General features: G+C 41.3%; 1 protein-coding gene across 2 annotated transcripts in view; it reads left to right on the top strand.

The window, feature by feature from the left end:
- Positions 1 to 15,034, top strand: part of SLC22A16 (solute carrier family 22 member 16) — a 162,708-nt gene that overhangs the window by 71,165 nt on the left and 76,509 nt on the right. The window contains exon 1 of one of the 2 annotated variants that reach the window (XM_056566323.1): positions 14,297 to 14,679. The exons of the other annotated variant lie outside the window; for it this stretch is intronic. Coding sequence (XP_056422298.1) covers positions 14,642 to 14,679 — 38 coding nt within the window. The 5' untranslated portion in view covers positions 14,297 to 14,641. Of the gene's footprint in view, positions 1 to 14,296; positions 14,680 to 15,034 lie in introns of those variants that run through there. 2 annotated transcript variants of the gene reach the window in all.

Genomic DNA, 15,034 nt, shown 5'->3' with positions numbered 1-15,034 from the left:
CCTTTTACCCCTTATGAAGAAGAAAAGTTGGGAGCTACACCAGCATGTTAGTTTAAAACAATGACATTTTTTACACTAACATGCTGGTATACCCCATACTTTTACAAGAGGTAAAAGGAGAAAAAGACCCCTAAAACTTGTAACACAATTTCTCCCGAGTACAGAAATACCCCCTTTTTCATGCTGTGCCCCAACACCCCCCCCCCCCCATGTCCTCCTCCAATTTAAAAGCACCAGGGCTGGACTTGCCCCAAGACTAGACCTTCTTTTTTAAGAAAAATAAAACTCTGTGGCTCTGGACGCACAGTTCCCCTTGTGCGCTGCTTGGTCTCACTCCAGTCTTAGCCCCAGCCCCAAGTCCTATCAGCTGGGGCAGGGACACTAACATTTTAAGAGCAGGGGCCACTGGGAGCTGACGTGCCGTGCGCACATCTGCTCTCAGCCCCAACGTATCCCTGCTTCAGCTGCTAAGCTCCGCATGTCTGAAAAAGGTGAAAAGTTCAGCCACATTCCTGATCCCAAGCCTCCAGAGAGAGCTAAGAGGTGCTGACCTGGTGAGACACCTTATCATGTGTGATCTGTCTGCTGAGCTGTGTATCTCATCCCCCTATGTGTGATCTGTCTGCTGAGCTGTGTATCTATGTGTGTGATACTGCATGCTGAGCCCCTGTGTATATATGTGTGATATTGCTTGCAGCAATATCACACATATATACACAGGGGCTCTGCAAGCAGTATCACACACATAGATGCACATAGATATACAGTGACCCCGAGGTGCCGAAACTCACTGGGAGTATTGGCTCACTGAGTTGAAGCACGGGCACCATAATCTCTTCACCTTGTGGCACTCACCTCTTGATTCCTGGCCTTCTGGCTAGGATCAGAGACATTTTTATGGATCCGGCCGGATGTCCGGGCAGTATATCTGCACACATTCACTTATTTATTTCTTTTTGTCTCACTGTGTCACTTTTTGCGTGTTGTGTGTTCACAGGATTTGTCAGGATGCGGTAGCCCTTCTGGGTGTCCCTCCTGGTGGTCTAGGGGAGGTGTGTGTGGCCATTAGGTTCCTCACCTCCCTGCAAACACCCCGGGTACTCCTGCTCTGGCAGGGTACCGACCGTTATCGGCTCTGCGGGCAGATACCTTGGCTAACGCCAAGGGGGATGCCGGGAGCATTTGTGGTCCCCAAGTAGCTTCGGCGAAAAGGGACATCGAACCTGGAACCTCGCAGGTACCTTTTGGTCCAGAGGCGAAGGGTAAGGTTTGTTGGGGGGCCTCTCTCCTATCGGAGAAGGGCTTGCGATAGACCGCATCCTTTGTGCACTTTTTTTAGTGTAACACGTTTGCACTTTTTCTTGCACTTTGGGTGAATCGAGAGCACGTTCCTCAGCTTTATAAAAAAAATAAAAAAAAATATGATGCGTTATCGGGACACCACAATACTATAATGTGTGAAACTATCTGCTGAGCCACTGCGTCTAATCCTATAATGTACAATACTGTCTGCTTAGCCTGGGTATCTAATACTGTCACGTACAATACTGTCTGCTGAGCCTGGGTATCTAATCCTATCATGTGTAATTCTGTCTTCTCACCTGTTTATCTAATCCTATTGTATGATACTATCTGCTGAGCAACTTTATCTAATCCTGCCATGGGTGATACTGTCTGCTGAGCCTATAATTTATGATACTGTCTGCTGAGCCTGTGTATCTAATCCTATTATGTACGATACTGTCTGCTGAGCCTGGGTATCTAATCCTATCATGTACAATACTGTCTGTTGAGCTACTGTATCTAATCCTATGATGTGTAATTCTGTCTTCTTACCTGTTTTTTCCATCTTTCCTTGGCTTCTTTATGCACATTAATACAAATTTTTACCTGGGGTGCCCAAACTTTTGATCCCCACTGTATCTAATCCCATCATGTGTAATACTGTCTTCTCACCTGTGTATCTAATGCGATAGCATCTGCTGAGCTGCTGTATCTAATCCTGCCATGGGTGATATTATCTGCTGAGCAACTGTATCTAATCCTATGATGTGTGATACTGTCTGCTGACCTATGTATCTAAGCCTATGTTTGATATTGTCCACTGAGTCTGTGTATCTAATCCTATAATGTGTAATACTGTCTGCTGAGCCTGTGTATCTAATCCTATCATGTGTGATACTATCTGCTGAGCCCAGGGCTGGACTGACCATTGAGAGATAGAGGCCATGTGAGGCCACAATAAGGGACCCCTAAGCAGAGGAAGAGAGAGGGGTCTGGAAGAGGAAGAAGCAGAGGAGTCAAAAGGATTTAGGGGTATGGGGGGTCAGAGGCATCTGGAGGAGTAGGGGTCAGAGGGGTCTGAAGGAGGAGGGGACATAGGGCCATGGAGGAGGACTAAATTATCTGGGGGACAGAGGGGTCTGGAGGATCTGCTGACAAGGTTATGTATAAATCAATGATGTCCAGGTGTCAGACTCTGTAGAGGAAAAATGGAGCTGGAAAAAGTCCTGGCGTCTGGACCAAATGAAGAAGAAAAGGAACAGAGAAGATGTCACTCTGGTCACTGATCTCATTGTATAGTCTCCGTGACTATCCCATCAGCAGGAGTCACCAGTGGGGTGTAAATGCTTACTGCACTCCTTGTTACATTCCTTGAGGGGTGTAGTTAATGGGGTCACATGTGTTTTTTTGTTTTGCGTTTATGTCAGAACCACTGCAACTATCAGCCACCCCTGTGTAAATGACCAATTTAGTCCTTAAAGGGGGTACTCCACCACTAGACATCTTATACCCTATCCAAAGGATAGGGGATAAGATGTCTGATCGCTGGGGACCCTCGGGATTTCGGCTGCAGCACCCCGCTGTCATTGCTGCACTGAAATATTTTTGGAACAGTGGTCTGTGAAAATAAAAAAATGTATTCTTTCATTAGCACAGTCCACTGTTCCAAAAATCTATCAAACGCCATTGGGGTTTAAATGCTCACTGCACCCCTTGTTACATTCCAAGAGGGGTGTAGTTTCCAAAATGGGGTTACATGTGGCGGGGGGTGGCACTGTTCTGGTACCATGGCGGCTTTGTAAACGCATATGGCCTTGACTTCAATTCTGGCCAAATTCTCTCTCCAAAAGCCCAAAGCGCTCCTTAATAGCCCTGTAGTGCAACCGCGGAGCACTTTATGTACACATATGGGGTATTTCCATACTCAGAATAAATGGGGTTAGAAAATTTTGGGGGACTTTTTCCCATCACCCCTTGTGAAAATAAAAAATTTGGGATACACCAGCATTTTAGTAAAAAAGAAACAAATTTCATTTTCACATCCAACTTTAACGAAAATTTGTCAAACACCTGTGGGGTGTTAAGGCTCATTATACCCCTTGTTATGTTCCATGAGGGGTGAAGTTTATTTATTTACTCTTTTAGCTGTTCTGGCACCATGGGGGCTTCCTAAATGCGACATGCCCCCCAAAAACCATTTCAGCAAAATTCTCTCTTCAAAAGCAAAATTTTGCTCCTTCTCTTCTGGGCCCTGTAGTGTGCTGCCAGAGCAGTTTATGTCCACATATAGGGTATTTCCATACTCAGAAGAATTGTGGTTCCAAATTTTGGGGGGGAGGGGAATAAAATAGAATATGTCATGAAAAAAGCAATCTTGGAATCAGAATGATAAGTAAAAGCATTCCAGAGTCATTAACCCCTTAAGGACTCAGGGTTTTTCCGTTTTTGCACTTTCGTTTTTTCCTCCTTACCTTTTAAAAATCATAACCCTTTCAATTTGCCACCTAAAAATCCATATTATGGCTTATTTTTTGCGTCGCCAATTCTACTTTGCAGTGACATTAGTCATTTTACCCAAAAATGCACGGCGAAACGGAAAAAAAAATCATTGTGCGACAAAATCGAAGAAAAAACGCCATTTTGTAATTTTGGGGGCTTCCGTTTCTACGCAGTGCATATTTCGGTAAAAATTACACCTTATCTTTATTCTGTAGGTCCATACGGTTAAAATGATACCCTACTTATATAGGTTTGATTTTGTCGCACTTCTGGAAAAAATCATAACTACATGCAGGAAAATTTATACGTTTAAAAATGTCATCTTCTGACCCCTATAACTTTTTTTTTTTCCACGTACAGGGTGGTATGAGGACTCATTTTTTGCGCCGTGATCTGAAGTTTTTATCGGTATGATTTTTGTATAGAACTGACTTTTTGATCACTTTTTATTCATTTTTTACTTGTATAAAAAGTGACCAAAATACGCTTTTTTGGACTTTGGAATTTTTTGGCGCATACGCCATTGACCGTGTAGTTTAATTAATGATATATTTTTATAGTTCGGACATTTACGCACGCGGCGATACCACATATGTTTATTATTTATTTTTTTTACACTGTTTTATTTTTTTTCTGGGAAAAGGGGGGTGATTCAAACTTTTATTAGGGAAGGGGTTAAATGACCTTTATTAACACTTTTTTTTTTACATTTTTTTTGCAGTGTTATAGGACCCATAGGGACCTATAACACTGCACACACTGATATTTTACACAGATCACAGGCGTGTATTAACACGTCTGTGATCAGTGTTATCGGCGCTTGACTGCTCCTGCCTGGATCTCAGGCACGGAGCAGTCATTCGCCGATTGGACACCGAGGAGGCAGGTAAGGGCCCTCCCGGTGTCCGGTCAGCTGTTCGGGACGCCGCGATTTCACCGCGGCGGTCTCGAACAGCCCGACTGAGCAGCCGGGTCACTTTCAACTTTGACCGCCGCTTCTAAAGGGTTAATACCGCAGATCGCCGCGATCGGCGATGTGTGGTATTAGCCGCGGGTCCCGGCCGTTGATGAGCACCGGGACCGACGCGATATGATGCGGGATCACGGCGCAATCACGCTTTATATCGCGGGAGCCGGCGCAGGACATAAATATACATCCTGCGTCATTAAGGGGTTAATGCATAAAGTGACACAGGTCAGATTTGAAAAAAACCTCTGTGTCCTTAAAGGGGTACTCTGGTGAAAAACTTGTACTTATTAGCTGCTGAATACTACAGCAGAAATTCTTTTCTTTTTGAAACACAGAGCGGTCTGCTGACATCATGAGCACAGTGCTCTCTGCTGACATCTCTGTCCATTTTCGGAACTGCCTTGAACAGCATATGTATGGGGATTTCCTTTTAATCTGGACACTTCCTATAATGGACAGAGATGTCAGCAGAGAGCACAGTGCTCGTGATGTCAGCAGACAGCTCTGTGTTTCAAACGGAAAATAATTTCCACTGTAGTATTCAGCAGCTAATAAGTACAGGAAGGATTAAGATTTTTTAATAGAAGTAATTTACAAATCTGTTTAACTTTCTGGCACCAGTTGATTTAAAAAAAAAAAGTTTTTCACCGGAGTACCCCTTTAAGGTCAAAATGAGACAAGGGGAAGAGTAAAAAGCTGGACATTTCCGAATGGCGCCTACCCCAATAAGTAGTATATGAAAAAGTTTGCTGAATAATTGGCCTTTATTTGGGTAAAGTGCAACACAGTAGGTTCAAACCCGGGCCGAGTTCTTCCTCAGGCAGTAGATATTACAGATTCGGAGCGCGCCAACTTAAATATGCATGGACACAAAAAAAAAAAACACTTCGGGGCGCCTTTGATGCTTGATTCTGCAGCGCTGGAGGTCTCCATAAGGGAACCCACGCTGCAGTAATGTAAGAATGCACAAAGTATTAATTCTAGTCTCATTAGAGCAGTAGGTGTATTATTTATGGTTTGTATTTTGAAGGAGGGAATAGGAGAAATTCACTTCGGGGTACCTATGGTATTTTCTTCTGCAGCGCTGGAGACCTTTGCAGGGAAGTCCATGGTGCAGTAGTGTGAGGATGTGCATCATATTAGTTATGGTTTCTTTAAGGCAATAAAGGGTATTGCTTATGGTTTCTTTGAAGTGATAGAGTGAATTCATTGGGGACACTTCTATTATTTAGTCCGGCATATTCCGCAGCGATGGAGCACTTCACAGCCGAGCCCATGCTGTACTGAACTTACGAATGCGCATTTGTTGCAATTGCGCATCTGTACAAAGGATTGTATGGAATAGCAGATGTTCAGAGCATCACCTTCCCATAAGTATATGGTTAGTTGTATTCTCTTCGGCACGGCCATATGTTAATCTGGATGTTTAAATGGTTAACGACCATGGACGTGTATACTAGTCCATGTGCCATTAACCGGGTATGGCGCGGGCTCCCAACTCGAGCCCGCGGCATACCGGACAGCCCCCAGCTTATTTTTGGGGCCTGCGTTAATAGCCCCCAAAACAATTTTGATCGCCACTGTCAAAGTTGACAGCGGCATCTAAAGGAAGCTGTGAACACTCCCTGGTGGTCCAGTGGGGTGGATTGCCCCTCTGCAGCACGATCGTGGGGGGGCATCCACTGTGGAGGTAGCCTGATGGCTTACATCTCGCCCTGCAGGAACAGGCTTTATCAATTGAGCGCAGATCACACAGGTCAATGTTGTTCTATCAAACCACATTGATCTGTATGAGGAATCTAATGATTCCTCCTAAAAGTCTCCTAAGGGACTAATAAAGTGTAAAAAAAAAAAAAATTTTATAAAAGTTTAACAAATTCCATGTAAACACCCCCTTTTTCCCAAACTCCATATAAAAGATATAAAACCATAATAAAAATAAACATATGTGGTAATGCCGCGTGCATAAACGTCTGAATTATTGAAATATAATGTTAATTAAACCGCATGGTAAATGGGATATATGTTAAAAAAATACCAAATTCCAAAATTGCTAATTTTTGATCACTTTGTGTACTTTAAAAAAATGTATAAAAACCGATCAAAAAGTCCAATCAAAACAAAAATGGTACCAATGAAAACTTCAGATCATAGCGCAAAAAAGGAGCCCCATTCCCCCCCTTATACGGAAAAATAAAAGTGTTTTAGGAGTCAGAAGATGACAATTTTAAACATACTAATTTTGGTGCATGTAGTTATAATTTTTTTTAAAGTAGTGAAATAAAGAATAACCTATATAAATTGGGTATCATTGTAACCGTATGGACCTACAAAATAAATATATTGTGTCGTTTTTACCGAAAAGGGCACTGTGTAGAATCGAAAGACCCAAAAAGTAGAGCAATGTCTGGACAATCCATGGAGTAGGATTTTTTTCTTTATGTTTTGCCTATGGTTATTGATTCTGCAATGGAATGGTTGGGTTGTTCTTCCTGTAAATTGGAGCCCACAGATACAGTCTATGAGATAAATGACATATGATGATTGACAAGTCAGTCTATGTTTAAGCTGGAATTTTTCTTTTGTTGCATATGACATAATTTCATTAGTCCTATGTTTTCTTTCCTTGTTTCTTTGCAACATTTGCATCGTGTGGATCCACAATGAAGCTTCCTAGCGGTAAACCAATTTTCTCCTTTTGTTGTTTTTGTTGTTGGATTTGACTTGGAGCAAATAAGTTCTAAAGAGTAGGGGCCCTCCGGAATGGAATTTGTGGACAGTCTGGGGTTTTGCCTTTCAGATGTATATCGCTCAACAAAAGGTGCCAGTTTTGCTTGAGAACTTCTCTTATCCTGGTTGCAGAGCTACTAAAGGTGGTGATAAAGTGTTTTTTTTTGTTTTGTTTTTTTATATTTGTTTATCCAAGTTTTCTTTTCTTTGACTAACGGTCTTTGACTAAGGGTTCAGACATTCCTTTTGTGACTTATTCTGTACTTTCTGTAGTGCTTGCTTAATGATCATCTTGGGATATTTCTTTTCTTTGAACTTTTTCTTCAGGATTTTTGCTTGGTGTTTGAATGTGTTATCTTCCGTACAATTTTATTTATTTATTTTTTGGTATGGAAGATAACACATTCAAACACCAAGCAAACATCCTGTAGATTATCATTAAGCAAGCACTACAGAAAGTACAGAATAAGTCACAAAAGGAATGTCTGAACCCTGATAGTGTCCAAAGAAAAGAAAACTTGGATAAACAAATACAAAAAAAACAACAACTTTATCACCACCTTTAGTAGCTCTGCAACCAGGATAAGAGAAGTTCTCAAGCAAAACTGGCACCTTTTGTTGAGCGATATACATCTGAAAGGCAAAATCCCAGACTGTCCACAAATTACATTCCGGAGGGCCCCTACTCTTAAGAACTTACTTTCTCCAAGTCAAATCCAACAACAAAAACAACAAAAGGAGAAAATTGGTTTACCGCTAGGAAGCTTCAATGTTGATCCACACAATGCAAATGTTGCAAAGAAATTAAACATAGGACTAATGAAATTATGTCATATGCAACAAAAGAAAAATTCCATCTTAAACATAGACTGACTTGTCAATCATCACATGTCATTTATCTCATAGACTGTATCTGTGGGCTCCAATTTATAGGAAGAACAACCCAACCATTCCATTGCATCAATAAACAGGTAAAACATAAAGAAAAAAATCCTACTCCATGATTTGTCCAGTCATTGCTCTACATTACATCCCGATAATGTGGATCCCATTAGAGTTACTCCAATCGAGCATATTACTAATAACTCCAACCGTTTTGAACTTTTGAAAAAACGGGAAGTGTTTTGAATGTTTAAACTCAGTACAGTCCCCCCGAGGGGCCTTAATGAAATGGTGGAGACCATTATATAATCACTTATAAATGGTCTCTATATGTTCCTAATCCATTTCCCGTATGTGGCCTACCACTCCTTCAAATAGTTTGGACAATATCTCAGATTTTCACAGTCCGATTATTTTCTATACTTATTGTACTCTCTTTAATTTATTAATATTATTATTTTTTGTATTGAGAATTAAGCTTATATATTGAGTATGCGACGTGACAAAAAGTAAGCAATTTCCATTTTACCATACAATGAGGAATAATTTGGACTGAAAAAACTCTACCAGCAATTGAAACCTAATATCAATGTGAGAATAAAACAAACTTTCTCATAATGTTTTGCTACAAATTAACAAATCAAATTTTTCACAGAAAGATACAATGATGCCAAATTAACACAATTTCCTCTACCAGACAAAAACATCTCCCTTTCAAGTTGCTTCAACAACCCGAATTTTGTAACTGCTTACTTTTGTTACAACATGGGCTCCTCCAGTGACATCCCCAGTGCTGTGCCTTCCCTGGTACAAAGTGGTCTCCTCTAGTGAGGTCTCCAGCACTGCAGAATGCGCCCGCTGGAGCTAACAGAACTAGCGCTGCAGAACTTCGGCATCAATATGCAGCAATGCCAAAAAATACTATGTATTATACAGTCTAATTAAACCTCCAGATTAACATATGGCCTTGCCAAAGAGAATATATATATCTAACTAACTATATACTTACAGGAAGGTGATGCTCTGTACGTCTGCTATCCCATACAATCCTTCATACAGATGCGCACTCGCAACAGATGCGCATTCGTAAGTTCAGTACAGCATGGGCTCGGCTGTGAAGTGCTCCAGCGCTGCGGAATATGCTGGACTAAAGAATAGAAGTGTCCCCAATGAATTCCCTCTATCAGTTCAAAGAAACCATAAGTAATACCCTTTATTGCATTAAAGAAACAATAACTAATATGATGCGCATCCTCACACTACTGCAACAGGGACTTCCCTGCGATGGTCTCCAGCGCTGCAGAAGAAAATACCATAGGTACCCCGAAGTGGATTTCTTTTAGTCCCTCCTTATATATAAACCATCAATAATACCACTTACTGCTCTAAAGAAATTAGAATTAATACTTTGCACATTCTTACATTACTGTAGCGAGGGTTCCCTTACGGAGACCTCCAGCGCTGCAGAATGAAACATCAAAGGGGCCCCGAAGATTTTTTTAAATTCTTTTTATGGTTTTAAAGAAATTAGAACTATTGCAATTTTATGTTATATATAACTTGTAATTTGTGTTTTATTTTAATAAATTTTATAACTTTTTACTTGTGACCCGGTGACCAGGCAGCATTTGAATGACCATGCATATTTAAGTTGGCGCGCTCCGCATCTGTAATATCTACTGCCTGAGGAAGAACTCGGCCCGGGTTCGAAACTACTGTGTTGCACATTACCCAAATAAACGCCAATTGTTCAGCAAACTTTGTCATATACTACTTATTGGGGTAGGCGCCATTCGAAAATGTCCAGCTTTTTACTTTTCCACGTGTCTCTATACCCGGAGGTTACGGTGAAGGACGCCGAGGCAGCCACCCTGTTTAACCTACGGACTATGAGTGAACTTACATGCACAAAAAGAACAACACACGGTAAGGTGCAATTAACCTTGCACACGTTATCTTACCATCGCAAAATTTCCACTAGGAGCGCACCTCTCTTTTTTTATTCTATTTCAGCTTAAGGTCAAAATGGGCTGCGTCCTTAAGCAGTTAATGAACCATTGGTCACGGATAGGCAATTTCTGGTGATCTGTATTTATTATTGATGATTCATTAAAAGCTGTTACTGAAGTTATCCAGCTGGTGAATGATACTTATATGTATCCCATGGCTATAAGGGGTGGAGTATATAACTGGGAGACTGGGGTTTAGTGTGGACTCTGTAGACGCTGGTGCAACTGAAGAGTGGATGTCTGCAGAGTACAAAGTGGACACAGGGGATGTTGCTTGTATTCCTTTGTTTACTACTTCTGCTCATACCTGGCATACATTTCAGTCTGGCTCAGTTAAGAAATATGCATCAAATTTACTAATAGGCTTGTGCGTCCTAATAAAGTTGTCTCATTTTACTCCAGTGCACTTGTGATATATTCCCATCAAAGAGGACAGACAAGATTAATTGTAAAAGGACAACATCCCTATACCTGTCTATGCAAATTGATAGTTTGGTATTTACACAAAACCACAAAAAATGAATAAGTAAAACTTTTAAGTGGCAAATATAAATATATATAGATTCAATATGTGTGTTAATATGCAAATAGAAACAAGAAAGAAACTTTCTGAAGCAATTTTGTAAAGCAACTAAAACTGCAGCGAAAAAAATGAAGAGGTAACCACCTCAAAGAAGGGCTAATGTACATTGGACTAGTGTTGGGTGCGAATATTCGCATTTCGAATTTTTATCGTGAATATCGCAAATTCGGGAATTCGGGAATATTGTAAATATATTCGCTATATATTTGAAATTGTGAATATTTGCTTCTTTCCCGCATATGTGCATATGTGAATATTCGCATAAATGAATATTCGCATATGCACATATTTGCATATGTGAATATTTGCATATTCCTTCTTTTCACTTGTGGGCCAATTAAAATTATTCAAATACACTTGTCAGAGGTTATCAACAACATCCCTAGCAAGCAATAGTAAAGTTGCCCACCCCCTCACTGTTTTCTTCCTCGATTACGCGAATAAGCAAATATTCACATATGCGAATATAACGAATACGCGAAATTCGCGATTATAGGACGAATATTCATCTATATATTTGCGAAATATCGTGAATTTTAATATGGGAAATGCCGCTTATCACTACATTGGACATATCTATAAGAAATATCTATTGTCTCCACAATGAAGTGGCCTTAAGGACTCAGCCCATTTTGGCCTTAAGGACTCAGACAATTAAATTTTTACATTTTCGTTTTTTCCTCCTCGCCTTCTAAAAATCATAACTCTTTTATATTTTCATCCACAGACTAGTATGAGGGCTTGTTTTTTGCGCGACCAGTTGTCCTTTGTAATGGCATAACTCATTATATCATAAAATGTATGGCGCAACCAAAAAACACTATTTTTGTGTGGAAATTAAAAAGAAAAACGCAATTTTGCTAATTTTGGAAGGTTTTGTTTTCACGTACAATTTATGGTAAAAATGATGTGTGTTCTTTATTCTTAGGGTCAATACGATTAAAATGATACCCATTATTACATACTTTTCTATTATTGTTGTACTTAAAAAAAATCACAAACTTTTTAACCAAATTAGTACGTTTATAATCCCTTTATTTTGATGACCTCTAACTCTTTTATTTTTCCGTATAAGCGGCGGTATGAGGGCTAATTTTTTGCGCCATGATCTGTACTTTTTTTTTATACCACATTTGCATATAAACTTTTAATACATATTTTATAATTTTTTTTAATAAAATGTATTAAAAAAGTAGCAATTTTGGACTTTTTTTTTTCGTTCACGCCGTTCACCGTACGGGATCATTAACATTTTATTTTAATAGTTCGGACATTTACGCACGCGGCAATACCAAATATGTCTATAAAATTTATTTTTTACGCTTTTTGGGGGTAAAATAGGAAAAAACTGACGTTTTACTTTTTTATTGGGGGAGGGGATTTTTCACTTTTTTTACTTTTACTTTTAAATTTTTTTACATTTTTTTAGGGGACTATTCATAGCAATACCATGATATAGGACATAGAACAGATCAGTGTTATCGGCGATCTTCTGCTCTGGTCTGCTCGATCTCAGACCAGAGCAGGAGATGCCGGGAGCTGGAAGGAGGAAGGTGAGGGGACCTCCGTGCGGCGTTTTGAATGATCGGATCCCCGCAGCAGCGCTGCGGGCGATCCGATCATTCATTGAAATCGCGCACTGCCGCAGATGCCGGGATCTGTATTGATCCCGGCACCTGAGGGGTTAATGGCGGACGCCCGCGAGATCGCGGGCGTCGGCCATTGCCGGCGGGTCCCTGGCTGCGACCAGCAGCCGGGATCAGCCGCGCATGACGTGGGCATCGCTCCGATGCCCGCGGTTATGCACAGGACGTAAATGTACGTCCTGATGCGTTAAGTACCACAGCACCAGGACGTACATTTACGTCCTGCGTCCTTAAGGGGTTAAAGGGGTACTCCGCCCCTGGCATCTTATCCCCTATCCAAAGGATAGGGGATAAGATGTCAGATCGCCGCGGTCCCGCTGCTGGGGACCCCGGGGATCGCCGCTGCGGCACCCCGCCATCATTACTGCACAGAGCGAGTTCGCTCTGTGCGTAATGACGGGCGATACAGGGGCCGGAGCAGCGTGACGTCATGGCTCCGCCCCTCATGACATCTCGGCCCGTCCCCTTAATGCAAGTCTATGGCAGGGGGCGTGACGACCGCCACGCCCCCTCCCATAGACTGGTATTGACGGGGCGGGCCGTGACGTCACGAGAGGCGGAGCCGTGACGTAACGATGCTCCGGCCCCTGTATTGCCCGTCATTACGTGCAGAGCGATCTGCAGCAGCGATCCCCGGGGTCCCCAGCAGTGGGACCCCGGCGATCTGACATCTTATCCCCCATCCTTTGGATAGGGGATAAGATGTCTAGGGGCGGAGTACCCCTTTAAAGGCTCTGTTCAGATGATGAAACCTTAAAAAATGCTCGCTGATACATGCCTTTTTTTTTCTTTTCTTTTAGTGATATAATAATTTTAATTATGTTTATATAATTTTTTTATATATTTTATAAAAAGTTTTTTTTGTGAAAATAACATTTTTTGCAGAAATATGTAAATTCGATCTGGGCATGTAATGTTTTATATTCTCTGTAGAATTTCCTCTGTAGTATTCAGCAGCTAATAAGTACAGGAAGGATTAAGATTTTTTAATAGAAGTAATTTACAAATATGTTTAACTTTCTGCCACTAGTTGATTTAAAAAGAAAAAAGGTTTTCACCGGAGTACCCCTTTAAGTATTTTCCCTATAAAATCCTCACATCTTGTCCTAATCCTTATGCCTGATGAAGCAGAACTTCTGCGAAACGTGTTGCATTGTGGGAATAAAGAAAAGTTGCATTTTATACTGATCTCCAGCCCCTTTATGAACTCTGCTAAAGTTGGAGGAATCTCTCTCTGTATGTTCAGATGATGGAATGTTCTGGTAAATCATGCGGGTACTAGGACCCCTTTAAATGCGCCGTTTCATAGACAGCAATGCAGAATGTGGACATGTGGTCTGTGGATACCGGAATCAGGATTTCTGTGGCAGAACCATCTGTGTGCACAGTGCAGCAGAATCCCATTTATATCAATGTGACTCATTACGCACGGAAATTGCAGCATGTGAACGCAGCATGTTAACGCAGCATGTGAACACAGCCTTAGGGGGGGGGGGGGGGGGATTTAGGAGAAAACAGGAATGTTGGTTCAATGCAGGAACTTTCCTTTTGAAGAAAAGACACTAGAGAAGTTATCTTTTTCTAATCTACCGCTGTTCACCCCCACTGCGAAAGTCAATATTTAGTTAGACGTGTATAAGATTTAAAAGCATTTTGACTGGGTGGACTTGCTCTTTAACATGTCCCACAAGAATTATCCATGAAGTAAGGAAGTGAAGGAGGAGCTGCTGTCTCTACAAAACCTCTCATAACAAACACACATGTCTACATGCTGCGCCTCCTCATCTGAGCCAAGTACACACTGCAGGAACACTCTATAGTCACTTCACAGCTCTCTTGGAGGACACATTGATAAAGGTATATCTCTTATGAGGATGCGCCTTATGCAGAACAAACTGACATCACCACAACCGGCTGCAACACACACGTTACAAAACAACTTGGCTCAAGAATCATGCCCAGCTGAATAAGCACAAGAATCCAGGGTCAGATCTCAAGCCGTACACCACCCCAGAGCTGCTGCTGCTGCTGCCAGGACATGGAGGCTCTGTTTGACCATGTGGGACATTTTGGAAGGTAAGCTGTCTTTACATTGTTCTTAGTATATTAAGGTATGCACTTAAAGTGGGCAAAGGACTGAATCAAGGAAATAACTGGGAGCCTGTGTGGAGTTGTAGAGTGTGAAGCTTGATAGAAAGAGCTCAATAAAGCGTGAGAAGTGAGTGCTGTATTTGCAGTTTATATGAGAGGGCTATTGTTAGATCAGGGATTGGGGTTAGAAGAATTTGGTGAGAGGAATGAGTAGTATGAGAACACAACCTGTAAACAAGTTCCTGTCAAGCTGGACAAATGCTAATACCATCACTATGAGGGTAATGTATCAAAACCTGTGTAGAGGGAAAGTGGTGCAGTTGCCCATGGAAACCAATCA

Source organism: Hyla sarda, chromosome 3 (genome assembly GCF_029499605.1).
Source record: "Hyla sarda isolate aHylSar1 chromosome 3, aHylSar1.hap1, whole genome shotgun sequence".
NCBI classification, from domain to species: domain Eukaryota; kingdom Metazoa; phylum Chordata; class Amphibia; order Anura; family Hylidae; genus Hyla; species Hyla sarda.
Note: the sequence above shows the minus strand (reverse complement) of the source record. Positions and strands in the feature narration are given on the sequence as shown.